General features: G+C 48.5%; 2 protein-coding genes across 4 annotated transcripts in view; one reads left to right on the top strand and one right to left on the bottom strand.

The window, feature by feature from the left end:
• The first annotated feature begins 3,116 nt into the window (after positions 1 to 3,116).
• ARAF (A-Raf proto-oncogene, serine/threonine kinase) lies at positions 3,117 to 14,423 on the top strand. 2 transcript variants are annotated; one of them, XM_037160056.2, is made up of 16 exons: positions 3,117 to 3,220; positions 4,500 to 4,654; positions 4,812 to 4,915; positions 5,687 to 5,789; positions 5,880 to 6,034; positions 6,147 to 6,245; positions 8,182 to 8,338; positions 8,443 to 8,470; positions 8,548 to 8,693; positions 8,786 to 8,988; positions 11,296 to 11,472; positions 11,574 to 11,620; positions 12,132 to 12,250; positions 12,480 to 12,611; positions 13,509 to 13,643; positions 13,845 to 14,423. In XM_037160056.2, exons 2-16 carry the CDS (start codon positions 4,559 to 4,561, stop codon positions 13,977 to 13,979), a joined length of 1,836 nt encoding a protein of 611 aa, XP_037015951.1. In that variant the 5' UTR covers positions 3,117 to 3,220; positions 4,500 to 4,558; the 3' UTR covers positions 13,980 to 14,423. The 2 variants fall into 2 exon arrangements, with proteins under 2 accessions (XP_037015951.1, XP_037015956.1); XM_037160061.2 differs by having other exon boundaries at positions 8,197 to 8,338.
• Positions 14,414 to 19,484, bottom strand: part of SYN1 (synapsin I) — a 48,637-nt gene continuing 43,566 nt past the window's right edge. The window contains exons 9-13 of one of the 2 annotated variants that reach the window (XM_037160043.2): positions 19,313 to 19,415; positions 17,953 to 18,093; positions 17,540 to 17,627; positions 16,848 to 17,439; positions 14,414 to 15,475 (exon numbers count right to left, since the gene is read on the bottom strand). In XM_037160043.2, coding sequence (XP_037015938.1) covers positions 15,448 to 15,475; positions 16,848 to 17,439; positions 17,540 to 17,627; positions 17,953 to 18,093; positions 19,313 to 19,415 — 952 coding nt within the window. In that variant the 3' untranslated portion in view covers positions 14,414 to 15,447. Of the gene's footprint in view, positions 15,514 to 16,847; positions 17,440 to 17,539; positions 17,628 to 17,952; positions 18,094 to 19,312; positions 19,416 to 19,484 lie in introns of both variants that reach the window. The other variant, XM_037160034.2, reaches the window with a different exon arrangement.

Raw genomic sequence — 19,484 nt, forward strand, 5'->3', positions numbered from 1 at the left:
ATTCCCTTCCCTCTCCCCTCTGGTCACTGCCCACTTGTTCTCTATTTCAGTGTCTTTGTTTTTTTCTGCTTGCTTGTTCGTTTTGTTGTTTAGCTTACTGTTAAAGGTGAGATCATATCGTATTTGTCTTTCAACTCCTGGCCTATTTCACTCAGCATAATGCTTTCCAGTTCCATCCATGTTGTTGCAAAGGGTAGTACCTCCTTCTTTCTCTCTGCTGCATAGAATTCCATGGTGTATATGTACCACCATTTTTTGATCCATTCATTTACTGATGGGCACCTAGGTTGCTTCCAACTCTTGGCTATTGTCAATTGTGCTGCTATGAACATTGTGGTGCATAGGTTCTTTGAAATTGATGTTTTAGGATTCTTAGGATATAATCCCAGCAGTGGAATTGCTGGGTCAAAAGGCAGGTCAATTTTTATTTTTCTGAGAAAATTCCATACTGTTTTCCATAATGGTTGTACCAGTCTGCAATGAATTGAAATTTAAAATGCACTACACAGGCCCCTAAATTCATCTTCCTTTTGGTGAGCATTGTGAAGCTCCTCACTAAGATTCAACTGGAGTTGTTGCTGACTCCATGTGGTGCCATGGCTCTTGCACTGGGAGATGGGGTGGGGACCAGGGATCCAATTTTAGAAAAGAGAATTTAAAATTTTTTCTAGACAATAAGAATTTGTAAACAATCCAAATGTTAGAATTATGTTGGAAGCAATTTTTTGTCATGCACTTTTAAATTGGGTTATATTTTACATATAATAAAATGTACCCATTTCCATAGCAGAGTTCGATGAATTTTGACAAATGCATACTGGACTGTCCAGTCACCTCCCAAGGTTCCTTCATGCCCTTCTCAGTCATTCTCCTGCAGCACAACAACTAGTCTGATTTCCTTCACTATAGATTAGTTTTGCCTGGCTTAGATTTCATACAAATGGAATAATACAATATTTCTCTTTTGTGTCTGGCTTCTTTCACTGGACCTTATGTCTAAAAGATTCATAGACACATGAAGTAGTTTGTTCCTTTTTGTTGCTCAGTAGTGTGAAAAAAATGGAGCCACTTCAAAATGGAGTCAGAGCTGCCACCCTGGAGGAACTGTCTTGCATGTCTTATTCCTCAAACCTTTGGAACGTGTAAACTGGGCAAAATAGCCTTTGGACAGGACCTAAAGCAGCACCGTACTCCAAACAACTGTTTGCAAAAACAACAAGAAAACAAATATTATGACTAATGGGCTGGAAATTAAAAACATTCTTTAGAATTAACATCACTGTGTTAGCTTATCTGCACTTATAAAAATGTCTTTCTATTAATCTAATTGTTCCCCTTCCCTTTCTAATAAATACCCATTGCCTCCTAACCTGAACATTATTTGGGTTTCTGCCTGAATCGGTGCTTTCTAAATCGCTATTTAGAACAAATGCTTGTTGCCTCTCACTTTGGCCTTTTAATTTTAGGTTAACAGTAATATTTCATGATCCCACTCACAGAAGCAATCCATGAAAGTTCCAGTGTCTCCACATTCTCATCAATATGTGCTATTTATTGTGTGTCTTTTTAATTTTAGCCATTGAATGGTGAAGATCCTAATAGAAAAGGGGCAGTGGGAAATTGAGGTCATATGGCAGCTCAGTAAGCAGAACTTTTGTTTCTCTCCTTACAAGCAGAGAAAACACTTTAAAAATATAAGTTGAAGCATGTTGAGGTTCCCTCACCTAGTGGCTTTTCTCTGATCCTTCCCACTTTATCACAGAGGGATCCTGAGACTCCAAACAGGAGACCGTAGTCACTTCAAGCACAACAAGCCATTCATACTGCTAGGGAACAAATTAAAATCTAGTGCCAACACGGTGTATCCTCTCCACAGAGGTAAAAATAATGAAATAGTTTTATTATTGAAAAGTGTTAAACCGGACTGTGATGCGCATCACAAGCAATTCACTAAAGAGATAGCAAAGACAGAAAAACCTTGACCTTTTATACTGCCAGGGAGATATAACCCATTACATGTATTTTTCAAGAAAGACAATAACTCGTCCTTAAGTAAGAGAACTTTATATTACCATTTGCTACATATAGTTCATCTCAAATTCACCTGGTAATTGGGGTAGCTGTATATCTTTATCCAAAGGAAAAATAAAATACTTGTCTTTGACAAGCAGCTAACTTGTAGCCAGCCACCTAGATCAAATTCCTACTGAGACTTAGGTAGGGGTGCTATCTTCTGGATGTTTACATTTCAAAGAGATGACTTCTAGGTCCTTAAGATAAATACCCTTGGGTTGTAAAACTGTCTGGAGGCTTACTTAGACTTTTAAAAGATTTACATACATCTGAAAGGGGCAGGAAAAACTGACAATTTCGTGTGTGTGTGTGTGTGTGTGTGTGTGTGTGTGTGTGTTTTAAAGGAAATGCTCTAAGAAAAGGGAGGGTGACAAGTCTCTCATTTTTAACACCAGGTTAAAGTCATCTTTTTAAAAATTGTATTTACCGCTCAACTCCTCCACACATCTCCCCGTGCTTGTGCCCCATTCGAGGTCCACACTTGCCTCCCCTCTTCACCTGGCCATATATGACTAGACTTTCAAAATCTTTATTAACTCCATTTCTAACGGAAGTCCCTCAGAACAGCAGGCTGCCCCTTCTAGGACCAGATCTTCGGCCTGGCCACACTAGAGAACACTATTATAAAAGGCTATTACTTTCAGAATTGGAAAACGTTGCAGATATTTGATCTGTTTCCTACCCGTTTCAAATACAGTACAACTGAAATCCAGAAAAATCCCAAATGGCAACTTAGGGCTCCGAGTCACTGGGACAAAAAAAGAGCGCTTAGGGATTCCCTGCCCAGATTCAGGAACTCCTAAAGTCAGCCCCAAGTGAATGAAAAACAGGCTTGTTTTATTCCGCCACGGCACGATTGGGGTTAAAGCGCATTGCACACAGGATTCCTCCTGACTACGCCTGCGCAAATCAGGACTGGTGAATTTACCGTAGACCCAGACGTTTCGGGCAGCCCCTCCTAATCCGGAACGCGACCCACATCCCGTTGGTCCTGTCTTGACAGGCGTGACCCTGCTCCAATTAAGATTGAGGGCTGAGTCCTGTGGCACCAATGGCGAAAGCCTAAGGGACAGTGGAGGCGGACTTTACGAGGAAACAAGAAGACAAGTTCAAGATGGAGGCGACAGCGGCCGTTGCGGCCTGACAGGTGAGGGCGGGCCTGGTAGTGTTAGGTTTCTGGAGCGACCGCTGGGCTGGGGCAGAGAACCGGGACCGAAAGTTTAGCAACAGGGTGGCGACGCCTGGGCCCCAGAGCCCCCGGCCCGGAACCGGAGGAGTGGTTTGACCGGGGTTAGACCATCGTCGACCGCAGGAGGTAGACGGCAATACCGGTGTAAAGCTTCCGGGGATGGTTTCACCCACCGCGTGTGATAGTACGCCTGCGCAGATTTGGAAGGCCCTCGGTAGGCGGGGCCGAGCTGAACAGATTTGGGACAGTGGGGTGTTGTGTCAGGGTCCCCTCAAAATCTCATTAAGGTATCTGATGACCTTTCCTTACCAACAACGGGAAGTGCGTGGAGACGTGGCTCACTACTTGCTTTCTTATTCTGGATCGTTTGAGGATTCCCCCATTTCTCCTGTGTAACCTTATCCAGCTTCCTTCCATTATCAGCAGAAATGTGTCTATGACCCCATCATTAGTCAACGGGGATAATTTTGGAGCCTCTCTGCTTCACCTCCATTCATTTCACCTGAACAATGACTGGTGATGCACCATTACCCTCCTTTTCCACCTAACAATGTCTAGCGACCACCATTATCCAGTTTTTTTCCCCATTACGGTCTTCACTTTCATCTCCCTTTGTTATATCTCCCTTCAGCATAGTGTCTCCTGAGTCTCTGTGAACCCCCATCACAGTCTAGTGACTCCCGTTAGTCAGCTAACAGTGTCTGTGAGCCTACCATCATTACAGCCCAGGGCCTATGGTTGCCCACGGTGCCCTTAAGAACACTCTGGTGCAATTCCCATTTCTCCCAAATTAAGGGCAATAGCTGATCCATTCACTCCCCTTCACCCTGTCCGTGACTCTTCCCTCCATACAGCATCTGGTAACCCCCTTGTCCATTAAAAAGGCAGAACAGCCTGTTCATGTCCATTATGTACCCAACACATCCCACTGCAGTGTGTGCTGACCTCTCCATTAGCCTCCAGCAGAGACTTGTGGGCTTCTGTGCCCTCCAGAACAGTGTGTGCTGTCTCTCATTGTGTTAGGCCACCCCCACCTAGCCCCATATAGAGATCCTGGCAGAGCAGAGGAGGAACTGGATCTACTTCAAGATTGTTAACAAGTTTCCTTGGACTGCTGTGTGGAAATTAGGCTACTGGGGGTGATATGGAGCCTGGAGATTGAACTATTTTTTGTCCCCTGCCACTGTGATTCCAGATTATCATTATTGGATCTCTGAATTCCTCTTCTGTCTTTTAGGAGCCCCATGGCACCTGCCCAGCCCTGCTCCAGCCTGTCTTGACAAAGTCCTAGGCTCCATGGAGCCACCACGGGGCCCCCCTGCCAACGGGGCTGAGCCGTCCCGGGGAGTGGGCACTGTTAAAGTATACCTGCCCAACAAGCAGCGCACAGTGGTGAGTCTGATGGGAGCAAAACTGTCAGGGGTATGGATGGACCCAGTTCTAAATCTTGGATCAGAAGGGTATAAAGGTCTGGGAGGAGGTGTTTGCCAAGGGATGGGAAAATTGGCTGGGGCCTCTCTTAGGCTCTGACACCCCCACATCTGCACAGGTGACTGTTCGGGATGGCATGAGTGTCTATGACTCTCTAGACAAGGCTCTCAAAGTGCGGGGTCTCAATCAGGATTGCTGCGTGGTCTACCGGCTCATCAAGGGGTAAGTGTGACCTTCCTTCCTTGCTTCCGCCGTCCTTCTACTGTCTGGTTGCTTATCTCCTGCTCCCTCCTCAGAGTCTTCTGACTCCTTCATGCTGTTGTGGAGTCTTCATTAGTATTCCCTTAGTTCAGGGAATCTGTGAGTGCGTCCAGCTTTTGTTTCATCACTTCATTAGTTCATTGTCCTGTAAGGTCAGCAACACTCTCTCCTTGGTCCCCAAGTCTTCACTGCTCTCTATTTTGTTCATTTGTTTTGTTTTTTCACTATTTCATCAATTTCTCATCTCTCTCGTACCACTGCTTTGCCATTCTCTGCCTGCTGAGTCGGGACTCGCTGATCTTCCATTTATTCCTTTGTTCTAGGGCTCCTTAATTTTTTGTTTAATTCACACATTGCTTTTCATTTGTTGTTTCAGTGCCTCATCAGCTGTTTTTTTCAGGGGCTTGCTTAGCAATTCTGAGATTTAGTTAGGTTTTCACTATCTTATTTGCTCTTCACCTTGTGGTTGAAAGCATGTACTCTTCACACTGTTCCATTACTCACAATCCCCTGTGGCTTTGGGCAAGTGAGTCACTAGCCCGTTGAGCCTCAGCTTTCCCATCTGTAAAGTGGGGCTGTGATAGGTTCTAGTTCCTAGGGTTGCCATGATGAGAATGAAATGTGCCAGATGTTACTCCATGGATGACAGACTTGGAGGGATTGTCAGGGGTTCTCTGCCTTCCCAGGGCCTCTGTCTACCTTTCCACTCACTCCCCTCCCTGCTTCCTGCAGGCGAAAGACAGTCACTGCCTGGGACACAGCCATTGCCCCACTGGATGGCGAGGAGCTCATTGTGGAGGTCCTCGAAGATGTCCCACTGACCATGCACAATTTTGTGAGTGCAGGGTTGACAGTGGGGGCAGACCCTGGGTGTGGGAAGAGGATCCTTGACCAGGCCTCAATCTTTCCTGCTCTGTGGCAACAGGTACGGAAGACATTCTTCAGCTTGGTGTTCTGTGACTTCTGCCTTAAGTTTCTGTTCCATGGCTTCCGCTGCCAAACCTGTGGCTACAAGTTCCACCAGCATTGTTCCTCTAAGGTCCCCACAGTCTGTGTTGACATGAGTACCAACCGCCGACAGTGAGCCTGGGCTGGGGTAGGTGGGGGGATGGGAAGGACAGATGTCCAGCCACAAGACTCTTATAGACAGCTGACCCTTGCCCCCTTGCTGTATATTCCTAATGCCCTCAAGGTTCTACCACAGTGTCCAGGATTTGTCCGGAGGCTCCAGACAGCATGAGGCTCCCTCAAACCGCCCTCCAAATGAGCTGCTAACCCTTCAAGGTTCCAGGTAGGGATGCCTAGGCTAAAGGGCTACTATCTGGAGAAAGAGATCTGGAGACCTTTATAGACCACAAGCCATTTTTTTTCTTCCAAATACAAGCGAAAGTTTATTCAGAAAGTCACAGGTAGAAAAAGTGAGCCAGCTGCACTGCACGGTCTCAGGAAACAAGCACTTCAGAGACTGGGAGCCCTGGTGAAAGACAGGGCTGGGGAAAGGTACGGGTGTGTGTGCGAGAGAGAGAGAACACCAACACTTATTACAAGATGTCATTCATTTGTCATTCCTTTACTTGACAAACATTTGTTGAGCACCTACAAGTGTGAGTAAGGGCATAGAGCTGTGGGACCTTGAAAAAGTCATGTAATCTTTCTGGGCCTCGGTTTTCTCATCTATAAAGAGGGGATAATGATACTTTTTAGCACATAGGGTTTTAGTGAGGATTAAATGAATTAAGACATCCAGTGCTTAGAAGATCTGGTATAAGTTGTTATTAATTATAAGTGTGTTTATATAGGTGTGTATGTATATCTATATATGCATCTAAATTCTGACTACTTTATTCTTCCAGTATAATGCTCAAGCCTTTCCATTTTGAAATACATATTATTTTGTTATAAATTCCCTTCTATTTCTTCTTTATGTTAAGTATTTTAATACTATATTAAGTATTAAAATTACTATGTTAAGTATTTTAATACATTATTGCTCTCATATATCAAAAGTTTATAACATACGCATTTTATATGTCTTATATATTTTATAATGTCTTTATGGTATATGATAATGTATCATGGGTTAGATTTATAACTTTAAAAAAATATTTATTTTTACAGAGGGGAAAGGAAGGAGAGAGGGAGAGAAACATCAGTGTGTGGTTGCCTCTTGCACAACCCCTACTGGGGACCTGGCCCACAACCCAGGCACGTGCCCTGACTCCGAATCGAACTAGCGACCCTTTGGTTCACAGGCCAGCACTCAATGCACCAATCCACACCAGCCAGGGCAGATTTATGATATTTTTATATAATGTAGACTATCATATATTTTAATATATAAAGTAATAAAGTTGGAGCATTATGTTATTTTTAATTATGGATGAATTATGAATGAATTTCATTTCAGGATAGTGGAAGGGAACATTAAGAAATATTTTTGTGCCCTAGCCTGGTGGCTCAGTTGGTTAGAGTGATGTCTCGTACACCAAAAAGGTTGTGGATTTGATCCCCGGTCAGGGTGCATATGGGAGGTAGCCGATTGATGTTTCTCTCCCTCATTGATATTTCTCTCCCCCTCTCCCTCCCTTCTTCTCTCTCTAAAATCAATAAACATATCCTTGAGTGAAGATTTGAAAATGTATAAATATTTTTGTAATATAATTTATATAATGTACATATAACATATATAACATTATAATATGTATATTTTGAAACATCATTCTAATATAGATTATATATATTATATATGATATAGTTGAATAGTACATATTATTATGAAGTATTATATATTATCCTTTCCCCACTATCTGTGTGGCTCACTGTCCCTTCTTTAGGTCTTTCTTCAAATGTCACCTCCTTAGAGAAGCCCTTCCTGACATCACCAGTGATACTTCCTGTCTCCTTATTTTGTTTTATTTTTTCCTGCATTGCACCTATCACCATCAGACAGATTAAGTGTTCTTTGGCTTTTATTTTCTCTCTCCCTACTGGAACATCAGCCTCATGAAGGCAAAAACTTTTACTTGTTTTGCCTAGTTTTATTTTCACCGCCTAGCATGGTAAGCATGGTATCTGGCACATGGCAGGCACTCAATAAATGTTTCTTGAACAAATGAACAAAGCACTAACAGCGGACATTTACTGTGTGAGCTTAAGCACACGTTTATGATGGGGTAGGGTGGGTGCGCTTGAATGGTTTGCCTGCTCATTTGACAGTGATTTCACAGCCTTTCCCCTGGCAGCTCCTGCACCCAGCACCGAGACCCTGAACGCTTCCCTTTTCCTGCCCCGACTAATGCCCCTCTCCAGCGCATCCGCTCTACATCTACCCCCAACGTCCATATGGTCAGCACCACAGCCCCCATGGACTCCAGCCTCATCCAGGTTGGTGTCAAGGGAGGCAGTCACAGGGGACCACCAGGCAGAGGGGAGAGCCATTCCTGTTGGCCTCCACATCCTCTCTCTGACCCCTGTCCCTTTTCTTCTAGCTCACTGCCCAGAGTTTCAGCACCGATGGTGAGTCCCCCGTACCTACACCCTGAGCCTCACCTCCACCCCACTTGCCTCCACTCACTTCCTTTTCCCAACCACAGCTGCTGGTAGTAGAGGTAGTGGTGATGGAGCCCCCCGGGGGAGCCCCAGCCCGGCCAGTGTGTCCTCGGGGAGGAAGTCCCCACATTCCAAGTCCCCGTCAGAACAGCGGGAGAGGAAGTCCTTGGCCGATGACAAGAAGAAAGTGGTAAGCTCCAGGGGGAACCTGTGGGGGGTACCACAGGCCGAGTGATAAGGGATGTGAGCAGGCCCCTGAGATGCCGCCCATGTGGCCCACAGAAGAATCTGGGGTACCGGGACTCAGGCTATTACTGGGAGGTGCCACCCAGTGAGGTGCAGCTGCTGAAGAGGATCGGGACGGGCTCGTTTGGCACCGTGTTTCGCGGGCGGTGGCATGGCGATGTGGCTGTGAAGGTGCTCAAGGTGGCCCAACCCACAGCTGAGCAGGCCCAGGCCTTCAAGAACGAGATGCAGGTGCTCAGGTGAGATTGCACGTGTGTGTGAAAGCGGGGAGAGGGCAGTGGGCGTGGCCTTGGTGCCTCTGGGGAAAGGCCGTGTTCAGGCGCTTCTGCCCATCACCTGTGTTTGTGTTGCTACAACCATAAACATTAAGTTGTATCAAGAGTGTCCTTTTCCCTTCTGGGAAACAGGTATGTTTAGAAGACCTCTGATGATGTCATTGTTTGTGTTTGGGTTAATATTGACAGTAATTAACCACTCTGGCTCCAAAACGTGGGGCTTGTTTGCCTGCTGTGAAATGGGTATGGCCGTAGGATGTCACTGAGTGCACTTACATTAATATTAATGCTGCTAGTTAACTGCATTGCCAGGAAGGCTTGCGTCCTTCCTTCTCCTCTGCTTATACTGTGTCATTAGTATTATGTTTATTGTGTTGCATTCTTGTCCTTAATTAATTATAACAATGCCATTGTTTAATGAACTGCATTACAGTTGACCCTTGAACAACAGTGTCCACTTCTACATGGATTTTTTTCAATAATACTGTGAATGTATTTTCTCTTCTTCATGATTTTCTTACTAACATTTTCTCTAGCTTACTTTATTGTAAGAATACAGACAGTATCTGATATATATGACATATAAAATATGTATTAATCAACTATTTATGTTATCAGTAAAGCTTCTGCTGAACAGTAGGCTATTAGTAGTTAAGTTTTGGGGGAGTTGAAAATCATATGTGGATTTCAACTGTATGGAGGATCATCACCCCTAACCCATGTGTTATTCAAGGGTCAACTGTATTCATTATAATCATAACCATAATTTAACCATTGCTTAATTAATGATTAGGGTTGCTTTACTTAATATATCATTAATACTATATTAATTCATCTGTGCCGGGAAACCCTGGCGTTCCGTTTTTGCCACTCTTGATTACTACCACTCCTAGGGTTTCCTCTCTTGACAGGTGGGCACAGTTATGTTACAGAGTTGATGTTATCATAACTCCTTGTGCTCTTCTAATATGTATCTTCACGATGGATGCCACAGTAAGAAAACATCTTTCTCTGTGAAATACCAATGATTGGAGCATGTTGTTAATTTGCATTATATTAATATTTCAACCGTAATATGACTGCTCTGAAGAATGTTTATGTGCTTTGTTACCCTCTCTGACATGGCAAAATTGCAGGGCATCAGTGATGTTACAGTTGACCCTTGAACAATGTGGGGTAAGGGGTGCCAGCTTCCCTGCACAGTCAAAAATTTGTGTGTAACTTCTGACTACCCCAAAACCTAGTTGTCCCTCAGTATCCATGGGGGTTGGTTCCAGGACCCACATGTAGACACCCAAATTTGCAGATGTTCAGCTCTCATAAAATGACATAGATCAGTGCACTGAGTCAGACCTCAGTCTGCAGACTCCTAATTGCAGATAAAAAAACATACAGGTATTTGTTGAAAAACATCCACACAGCTCAAACCCATGCTGTTCAAGGGTCAACTGTGTTTACACTGGTGTTACCATAGCCATGGTTAATACTTCTATAAGAAATGAAGAAGGTTTTTATCTAAGACCTCATCTATTTATTTATACGTGACAGAGTTTCCATGAGGCAGAGCCAGGTACCTAGGAGCAATAATAACAGGGACAGTGGAATTTTCAGAGGGCTTGCTTGTATTCGGTGCTGTTCTGTGTACCTTACAGATTTTTAATCACTCCTCCCAACATCTCCATAAGATAGCTAATACAATGATCACAGTTGAGGAAAATGAGACACAGGTTAAGTGTCCTCTTGAGATTGCACAGTGAGTGTCTGGGGAGGCCTGGGTTGGAACACAGCATCTAACTTGAGTCCAAACCAAGTTCTTTACCTCTAAGCCTTTTATGGTGACTAACAGGATATAATCACATCACCAACATTTTTACCTGGCATTTATCAATACTACATTAGATCAGTGTAATATTGATAAGTTGCCATTCTACTTTCTCATCTGTAAAATGGTCACAGGACCAGGTAATGGTCAGGGTCAGAGGTATGGCAGGTGTTTATGATTAAGACACTACTGGGTGACACAGGGTGGGGGAGGTAATCCATCCCTCCTGCTTTTGGGAGACTGGGATGAAGAAGCTCAAAACATAAGCCCCAGCTCCAAATCAGCCCAATAAAGGTATCTCACAGATGTATTGAATCTGAGCTTCCTGAAAGGCAAGGTAGAAATGATGACAGGAGGTGTCAGTGAACAGACCCATTCCTGATGCTCAGAAAGTGAGTGACAGTTGCTCTTTTCTCTCCCTGCCCTAATACTGTCCTCCCCGCCTGCAGGAAGACACGTCACGTCAACATCTTGCTGTTCATGGGCTTCATGACCCGTCCAGGATTTGCCATCATCACACAGTGGTGCGAGGGCTCCAGCCTCTACCACCATCTGCATGTGGCTGAAACACGCTTCGACATGGTCCAGCTCATTGATGTGGCCCGGCAGACTGCCCAGGGCATGGAGTGAGCCCCCTGGCCTAGCGACTAGGAAGGGAGCTGGGGGACCTGGGGGAGGGAGATGAGGTAGCCCCCAGCCACTTTTCCACCTGTTTCCACCCCTACAGCTACCTCCATGCCAAGAACATCATCCACCGAGATCTCAAATCTAACAGTATCTACCCGTCACTGTCAAAGGGCTGGAGTGGGGTGAGGGACTTAGAGGGATATCTCTTGGTGGGGGACTTCTGGGGATGAAGTGGGAGGGGCATGTGTCACCTGGCCCTTACCAGGTGGCAGAGCTGTGTCTGATATGGAGCCTGTAATGGGGTCTCTTGGTCGGGAGTCAGAGTTGTGGCTTGTTCAGGTGCTCTTCTTGGGGACTCTGGTCACAGTCTAAGGTGTGGCAGTTGTGGAAGGCATTAAAGAGAGTTCCTGATCGTGGGCACAGTGGGTGTGGGTGCCTTTAGAGGGGCTTCCTGATCAGGACTCAAGGAGGGCAAGTGTAGGGGGCATTCATTGGAGCTCCCCACCCAAGTCAAGGTTGTGGTGGGTTTCTGTGACACGGGGGGACTTCTGGTCAGGGTTAGAGGCATTACTGATATGGAGGTGTTAGTGAGAGCTTCCCAGTGAGCGTGAGAGGCGTGCCTGTTGGGAGTCCTTGTAGTGGTCCTTAACCCCAGCGGACATCTTCCTACACGAGGGACTCACGGTGAAGATCGGTGACTTCGGCCTGGCCACAGTGAAGACACGGTGGAGCGGGGCTCAGCCCTTAGAGCAGCCCTCAGGCTCTGTGCTGTGGATGGTGAGCAGGGCCAGGGTCTGGACCGGGGGCATATAGGGACATGGGCTGCAGGGCTGGGACATCGGCTGTGGAGTGGGGATGGAGATGCCTGTTTGCCTGGACTTTTCGTTCATGTTTCACCTCATGTGGGTGGCTCTGAATTGTACACTGTTTGGCTGGTGGGATCCGGGACTATGGGCCAGCCATTTGCTGACTTCCCTGGTTTCCCTGCCTGGTCTGGCCTATGAAGGCTGCTGAGGTGATCCGTATGCAGGACCCGAACCCCTACAGCTTCCAGTCGGATGTCTACGCCTATGGGGTTGTGCTGTATGAGCTCATGACTGGCTCCTTGCCTTATAGCCACATTGGCAGTCGTGACCAGGTGAGCCTTTCGCCTTACCTGCAATCTCGCAGGCTAAGGGATCCCCTCAACCTCTAAACCCCCAATCTCCTTTGCACAGACCAAGAATGCCACACTTCTTCCAGAAACCCGACATTTTCTGGGTTTAGAGCTCCCAGAATTCTCTGGGCCTCCTATACCTAGAATCTTTTCCCTCACAGCTACAACCGTCTGGGTCCTCAAAGTCCAGAATTTACCCAAGCTCCCAAATACCCAGAAACCCTCTGGATCCCTTGACAACTACCAGTCAGTCCTCTGGCCTGGGAACTCAAAATCCTGCAGATTCCTGAAGCTCAGAATCTGATTTCTCCCAGAAACATAATCCCTTTGTGCTTCTGGAATGCTCACAAATACCCACAATTATTCAGGCCTTGGGAATTTGGCAGGCTTTGGGACCCTGGCACCCACAATAACCCAGGCCCCAGACTCTCACAGTTCTGGTTTCAAGGCCTGGAATCTCCCAGGCCTTTAGAAACCAAGGATCCTCTAGACTCATGGACCCACTGTCCTCAGGCCCCAGACCCCCACAAAATACAAACTCTAGAGGGCTAGAATCCTTTGGCTCCCTTCTGACCCAGAAGTTTAGATTTCCCACAGACCACAAGTCCCCTAGAAAGGTATGAACCTGTAATCCTCTGGGCCCCAGATATCTACAGTCCTTGACTTCCTCCAAGTTTAAATCCTGGTGTTCTACAAGCAGAGAATCCTTCCAAGGTCTCAGATACCCAGAATTCTTGGATTCACGAAATACCACAATCCTTAGAGCCCCATTACCCAGAATACCCCAGTTCCTCAAAAGGAACCTCCCAGGTGTCTTGAGACCCCAGATTCCCTGGGCCTCCCAGCCCAGATCATCCATCCCTGTCTCCCCTACCCCAGATTATCTTTATGGTGGGCCGTGGCTATCTGTCCCCGGACCTCAGCAAAATCTCCAGCAACTGCCCCAAGGCCATGCGGCGCCTGCTGTCCGACTGCCTCAAGTTCCAACGGGAGGAGCGGCCTCTCTTCCCCCAGGTGGGTCCAGTAGCAGGGGTGGATACCCTGGGGAGGGGACTCTGAGAAGGAAGACTCCGGGGTGTGAATGTGAACTGTGCCTGTTCAAGGCTCAGAGTTGTACAATGTGTGTGTATATGCTTCCCTGTAAGGCTGGGGTCTGGTGGTGGTTGGGTTCCCATGCGGCCCTGGATACCCCTCCTCATGTGACCCTGCCCCCAGATCCTGGCCACGATTGAGCTGCTGCAGCGGTCACTCCCCAAGATTGAGCGGAGTGCCTCTGAACCTTCCTTGCACCGCACCCAGGCTGATGAGTTACCTGCCTGTCTACTCAGCGCAGCCCGCCTTGTGCCTTAGGCCCCACTCCCAGCCACCAGGGAGCCAATCTCAGCCTTCTACATCAAGGAGCCCTCCCACCAACCAATTGATGTTCCATCTCTGCCCTGATACGGCCTCAGGATGCCCCAATTCCTGCCCCGGGAGGTGAGGGTATCCCCTTGCGCTTTTCCAGTGTCTCTGGAATTGAGGGGCCCTCAAAGACAGATCACAGCCTCCTCTATAGTTTGGTTTCTGCCTGCCTTTGGGGATACTTCTGAATTTGGGAGCTCTTCCATCTCCAATGACTGGGATTTGTAGCAGGGATTCCACTCAGAACCTCTCTGGAATTTGTGCCTGATGTGCCTTCCACTGGATTTTGGGGTCCCCAGCACTCCATATGGATTTGGGGGCCCCTTCTGTGTCTCCCCCCGCCATTCAAGGACTCCCCTCTTTCTTCACCAAGAAGCACATAATTCTGCTGGGCCTTTGCTTGTTTATTTTGCTTCCCGACTCTTCTCATAGGGTTCAGAGCTGCTGAGGGGTGGGGGTGAGTCCAGGCAAGGAGTGAAGGTTGTGGGGAGGTGCGGACCACGTAAACAGCGCCACTGCACGCATCACCACAGGCGGCACGATGAACGAGTACCACATATGCCAAGCACGGCACGAGAGGAGGCCACATCAGTCACAGACACAGACATCACGCAAAGGTGGGGATGTGGAGGACCACTGGCCTTCCATGTGCAAAGGATTCTGGGAGAATGGGTAGAGTTTGCATATTTAAAGACAGCTGTCAAAGGCAGGAGAGTGGGATAGGAGTCCCTGGGGAAATGAGGGGTCTTAGCAGTGGGAGGAGCTCCCAGTGTATTGACCGGAGTTGGGGGGGAGGGAGAAGGGAAATCCTTGTGGGGCTGGGTGGTGGCATTTGAAGAGGTGGATCTCCAGAAATGGGAGATCCACGTAAGGGGACTCAGAAGTTTCTTAAGGATTTGGGAAATTTTGATGAGGAACAACGGGTGCTTGAGAGAGCTGGGACCAGGAGTAGGTTTCCCATGAATTTCTTGTCTCCAGGAGGGGACTCCATGGTGTTACGACCAGAGTGGGTTGCCTGGTGTTTGGGAGCTTCTAGGAAGGAAAACGCACTCTGGGGGACCAGGAGTGGAGGTCTTTGGGAATTTGGAGGTTCTAAACTAAGAAGTAGGTCCTGAGGTGAGCAGGAGTGGGCTTCCCAAGGACTTGGGAATTCCAAACATGAGAAACAAGTTTAGGACCCGGGGTGAGGTTTCTCTAGGGACTTGGGCATTCGGAGGAGTGAGAAGAGGGATATTAGTGAACCAGGAGAGGGCTTCTCAGGGGAGTTGGAGATCTCAGAAGTGAGAAGTGGATTCAGGGCCCAGAGAGGGGTTGCCCAGGAATTTGTGGGGTTCTCAGGGTAGGGTGTCAGTCGGAGAAGAGGCTGGCGAAAGACTTCCTCAGGCTGCGGATGGTCTCAGCTTTCACCTCGTCCTGGCTAAGGCTGGGCCTGGGCGGGGCTGGCTCTGGAAGGTTGAAGGCATTGGTCAGAGACTGGGATTTGCTAGAGAGAGACAAGGTGGAGGCGTGGGAGGGAGGGGGGAAGAGGAAGGGAGGAGGGGGAGAGAAACACAGCGTTACCCCAGGCCCGGCCCCAGCCCTGCCCCTCTGGTCCTGGGGCATGCCTGCGACCCTCCCACCCATCAGCGTAGACCTGGACCCTGATGGATTATCAGGTGGGAATTGGGGAGCCCTGGGCTAGGATGGGAGCCCTGGGATCCAAGGTGAAGAAATCTGGGGGTAGTGGGCAGAGTCCAGGGCCGAATCTTCAAATCTGGGCTAGGCTGGGAGGCGTGTGATAGAAAGGTGAAGTTGGGCAGGGAGGTTTCCAGTCTAAAGGTAAGGCATCCAGGAGGGAGGTGGGGACAGCTTGGAACAAGGACAGGCTGGGAGGAGCAAATCTAAGGGGAGGGGGGCAGTTGGATGGGGCAGTGAGGACTTTTGAGTTGAGGTGGGGCGGGTCTGGAATGGATCAGAAGAGGCAGGCGGGATGGTGTGATGATCTGGGAGGCGACTGAGATGGAGCAGGAGGATTTGGGGATAGACCAGAAAGGAGCCTACAGCAGTGATTTTCAACTGTGTGCCGCAAAAGGCACACTGGTGTGCCACAAGAATTTTAAAAATATGCAATACTTGACTATTTAGTCAGGGACACTGACCTCTTTCCCCTTAGATTGTCAAGTTAAAAAATGACGACAGCCAACACAACAGTAGGTGTCCCATGTGAATGAATCAAAGTTATACCTATTTTTTGGTCAGATCAGCAAAAAAATACAATGTTTGGTGTGCCTTAGAGTTTTTGTAATTAATTTATGCATGCCATGAGATGAAAGTGTTGAAATTCACTGGCCCAGGCTGTAGGAAAAGTATGAGGATGACAGGAAGGAGTGTGAAGTAACATGGGAGGGCTGAATTGGAAGGGGGAGCAATTTGGAATATTAGCTGGGAGGAGTCAGGGGGGATGAGTTTGGCAGGGAAGGCTCGGAGATGAGAGGAGGACTTGGTGGGTGGGGAGGTATGAAGGAGGGCCAGCAAGGTACCTGGGCTGGAGGAGGGGACTTTCCAGGGCCTACTGGGAAGACTCTGAAGTGAAATTGGGTTTTCTCTGGAATCATACACCAAGTCTCGTATGGAGGGAAAAGGACCTGGGATGGAGGACAAGAGCCTCTGTGGACTGAGAGGTGACAGTTTGGGGGAAGGGTCTGGCCCAGACTGAAGAAAGCTCTAGACCCCTGAACAGGATCTGGGTCTGAGGAACATGGGAGCTGGGGCTGCTCTCCTGGTACAGGAGCATGTTTTGTGAGCAGCAAGGCAAGGGCTGCTGTGGGGTCCCCTTACTTGAGCTGGGGATGCGGGGGTCCCCCGACAGCAGTGGTGGCAGGTGGCGGCACATCCTGGCTAGGTTTCTGGGCCAGCTGTGGCTTGGTAGGACGTCCAGCAGGGCCAGGGCCACTGGGCCGTGGTTGCTGTGTGGTGGGTGGCCCAGTGCGGGGCATGGGACCTGCCTGGCTGGCCTGGCGGGTGGGGCCAGCAGGGCCTGGTGGTTTCTGGGGTGGACCCTGGCGCTGCTGACCACCTGGTGGAGCCCCTGAGGCCTTCGGTGGAGCCTGACCAGAGACAGATGTCTGACGGGTAGCCTGTGGGGGGCCTGCCTGGCGCTGGGGAGATGGGGAAGCAGGTGGGCGAGCTGCTGGAGGCGCCCCAGGTCCTCCCGCCACTGGCCGGGATTGGCGGCCTTGACCCTGGGTCACTGGTGGGGCCTGGGACACAGGCTGCTGGGGGGTTGATGTGGGACTTGGTAGGCGCTGGGGCAGGGGGCTGCCAGTTGGGGGTCCAAGGCCTGAAAGGTGCTGCTGGCCCTGTGGGGGCGGGCGCTGCTGCAACGGAGGTCCCTGGCGTTGTGGGCCTGGGCCCGGCTGGGGAGGGCCACCTGAGGGACAGAGAGAAAGAGTCCACGTGTGAGAACCAGCAAGTGATGGGTAGCGGCATTGCCAGATGGCAGGTGCCCAGGAAGCTGGCCCCTGACTTACCTTGTGGTGGGGGTCGTTGCTGAGCAGGGGGCCCAGAGGGCTGCTGCGAGGTCTGGCGGCCCAAGGGCAGGGCTCCTGGGGATGGAGCCTGTGGCAGAGGAGTGGAACAAGAGAGGTTAAAAATAGTTACCAGCCAGTGGCGCATCAACCAATCAGAATAGCACAGGTTCCCTGTGTGCTGGGTGTTGTCTGTGTTTGTGGCTGAGCCGAGGGGGTGTCAGGTGGCTTGGTGGGGACCCCCAGGGGAGGGGTCAGGAGGCACACAGGAAAGTCAGGGTAGCAGCTCTTTATCAACTTTTGAAACAATTGCCTGATTGCCACGGCATGGGTAATGGTGACACCCTCAGCCCGCTGCTGATTAGCTCTGTGACACACAGCAGGACCAAGGGCTGGCTTGCCCACCACCGGCTGACCTGGCTGTGGGAGCCCCTGCCAGGAGAGGCATCCCGCTGCCGCGGCAAGGCCTGAGCCATCTTGTTGACCACGAGCTCTACGATGAGCTGCTTGTCTTCATCCTGGTGGTCACCAATGAGTGGCATGGAGGAGCCCACCACCTGGGGAGGAAAGCGGACCCAGTGAGGAGAGAGGCAGGAAGTGCACATGAGGGTGCATGACAAAGTGCTTTAAGTTGGCAGAAGGCATGGCAGCTGCCAAGGAAACAAGCTTCAGTTTGAGAGGCACTTATCTGCAGTGTGAGGAAGGCTTATCTCCTCCTACAAGGTACTGAACAGCTTATGAGGTGCTAGCAAATTAGGGCCTACGGGCCAAATCCAGTCCAGCACCTGTTTTTGTATAGCCCCCGAACTAAGGATAGCTTTTACATTTTAATGGTTAAAAAAGTCACAAGATTTCATGACATGTGAAAATTAGGTAAATAAACAAAGTTTTATTGGAATACAGCCACATTTTTAACATGTTGTCTATGGCTACTTTTGCAGAGTTGAGTACCTTCAATGATAGTATATAGCCCACAAAACCTAAAATGTGCACTGTCTGGCTCTTGACAAAAAACACTTGCCGATCCCTGCTTCATAGTTTGCTAGGAGCTCTGTCCTATATAAAGAACTTTGTGGCTTACGTGGTACTTCGCAGTCTACAAAGCTCCTTGCTCTTTACAAAGGACTATGGGATAGATGGTGTGTTTAGACTTTAGACAGTGCTTTGGAAATGGCACCGGTGTACACAAAATGCTTTAACATGTAAGAAGTGCTGCTGTTAACAAAGCACTCTAAATTTTCAAGGCATTTTACAGTTCACAAATTGCTGCACTGTTTACCAGGGGCACCATTGTTTACCGAAAGCTTTAGAATTTTGCAAGTGTTTTGCTTCAATAACAAGGACTGCCCGGTTTACAGAGCTCCTTTTTATAGTGTTATAAAGCACTTGGCTATTCACCAAGAACATCCTACTTTATGAGGTACTTCATAGCACAGACTGCTTTAGTATCAACTAGTACTCTCCGAAGTTCTTTGTAGTTTACAAAGTGTGTTTCTGTTTGCCAAGGACCTGTCAGTTCACAGAACACTTTAAAGTTAGTTCACAGAGCACTTTACATTTAACCAGTGTTTTGCTATTCACTAAGGATGTTCAAGATCACAAAGTAGCTAAGAGTTTACTTAGAATTTTGCCATTTGCCAGGGTGTCCCTGTTCCCAAGCACCTGACAGATTACTAAGCATTTTGCACTCGCTGAGGACGATCTGGGCCATGGAGTGCTTCCTGTCATGCACCTGCTCCTCCCTCTGTGCCCCCACCAATCCCCAGGTGCTCCCACCTCAATGATGTGATCCCTTCCGTCCTTGCCATGCAGCGCTTCCACTGCACAGATGTCCAGTCCCCCAAAAATCTCTGAGCATGTATCCACCCACAGCTTGTACCTGGCAATACATGGGGCAAGAAAGCCTGTCAGTGCCTTGCCTGGTCAACCACACTCCCACCCTCACTTC

The sequence above is a fragment of the Artibeus jamaicensis genome, unplaced genomic scaffold, assembly GCF_021234435.1.
Source record: "Artibeus jamaicensis isolate MK-2021 breed Jamaican fruit bat unplaced genomic scaffold, CSHL_Jam_final contig_60, whole genome shotgun sequence".
In the NCBI taxonomy this organism is placed as follows: domain Eukaryota; kingdom Metazoa; phylum Chordata; class Mammalia; order Chiroptera; family Phyllostomidae; genus Artibeus; species Artibeus jamaicensis.

Coding starts and splice junctions, on each gene's coding strand:
- ARAF (XM_037160056.2), top strand. CDS start 4,559: ATGGAGCCACCACGGGGCCCCCCTGCCAACGGGGCTGAGCCGTCCCGG. Junction 5,790..5,879: donor CACTGACCATGCACAATTTT/GTGAGTGCAGGG, acceptor CTGTGGCAACAG/GTACGGAAGACATTCTTCAG. Junction 8,471..8,547: donor CCAGAGTTTCAGCACCGATG/GTGAGTCCCCCG, acceptor TCCCAACCACAG/CTGCTGGTAGTAGAGGTAGT.